We start from the raw sequence: 680 nt of genomic DNA, 5'->3' as shown, positions 1-680 counted from the left end.
TCAGAACAGAATTTGTCAGTACCACACGCAGTGGATCTGACAAACATGATAGAATTTTAGAAAACGTTTCGTTTGTAACCATCAAGCTGATGTCCCACTCCATACCACTCCACATATTAACTCACGGACGAGTTATTTTTCAGCTCCCTAATGACTACCACTGAACTGACTGGAACTAGCACGCAAGAAAATTCATATTCTGCTACAAATACGTATCAACTGATTGTCCAATAGTAGCTGGGCGAAATCAGTACACTGCAGTGATCAAACAACCTAGCAGGTAGCGCTCCTGGAAGAGCATCTCGACAACGACAACAAGCCTGATAGTTTTCATCGTGAGGTTGTCAATCAGTTTATGCAATGAAACACGAATGATAAACTTGTATACGTATATATACCTATACAATTTTCACGAAGTAGCCAACTATGCCTACTTTATCATACGCAAATTAAATCGTCCAATGTCCCATTGGCTGTCACTATGATGCGTTCTATTCGCCCTCATCAACTGGAAATTTCATTGTCTCATTGGCTGTAACTATGACCCGTTCTATTCGCTGCCATTGAAGGCAAATTTCATTGGCCCACCGGCTGGCACAATGTCGCATTCCATTGGTCAGCATTATATGCAAATTTTATTCTCCCACGTCATATTCGCTGTCACTAGACGCGTTCCATTC

The 680-nt window shown here is 41.6% G+C and overlaps 1 protein-coding gene across 1 annotated transcript; it reads right to left on the bottom strand.

The window, feature by feature from the left end:
• Positions 1-247: 247 nt before the first annotated feature.
• On the bottom strand, positions 248-623 carry Tsp_14996 (conserved hypothetical protein). The gene is made up of 3 exons (XM_003366299.1): positions 546-623; positions 435-508; positions 248-398 (listed from the first exon to the last, which is right to left on the bottom strand). The coding sequence occupies exons 1-3, from the start codon at positions 621-623 to the stop codon at positions 248-250; spliced, it is 303 nt and encodes a 100-aa protein (XP_003366347.1).
• Between the last annotated feature and the right edge of the window lie 57 nt (positions 624-680).

Source organism: Trichinella spiralis (assembly GCF_000181795.1).
Source record: "Trichinella spiralis strain ISS 195 chromosome Unknown Scfld6206, whole genome shotgun sequence".
NCBI classification, from domain to species: Eukaryota; Metazoa; Nematoda; class Enoplea; order Trichinellida; family Trichinellidae; genus Trichinella; species Trichinella spiralis.
Note: the sequence above shows the minus strand (reverse complement) of the source record. Positions and strands in the feature narration are given on the sequence as shown.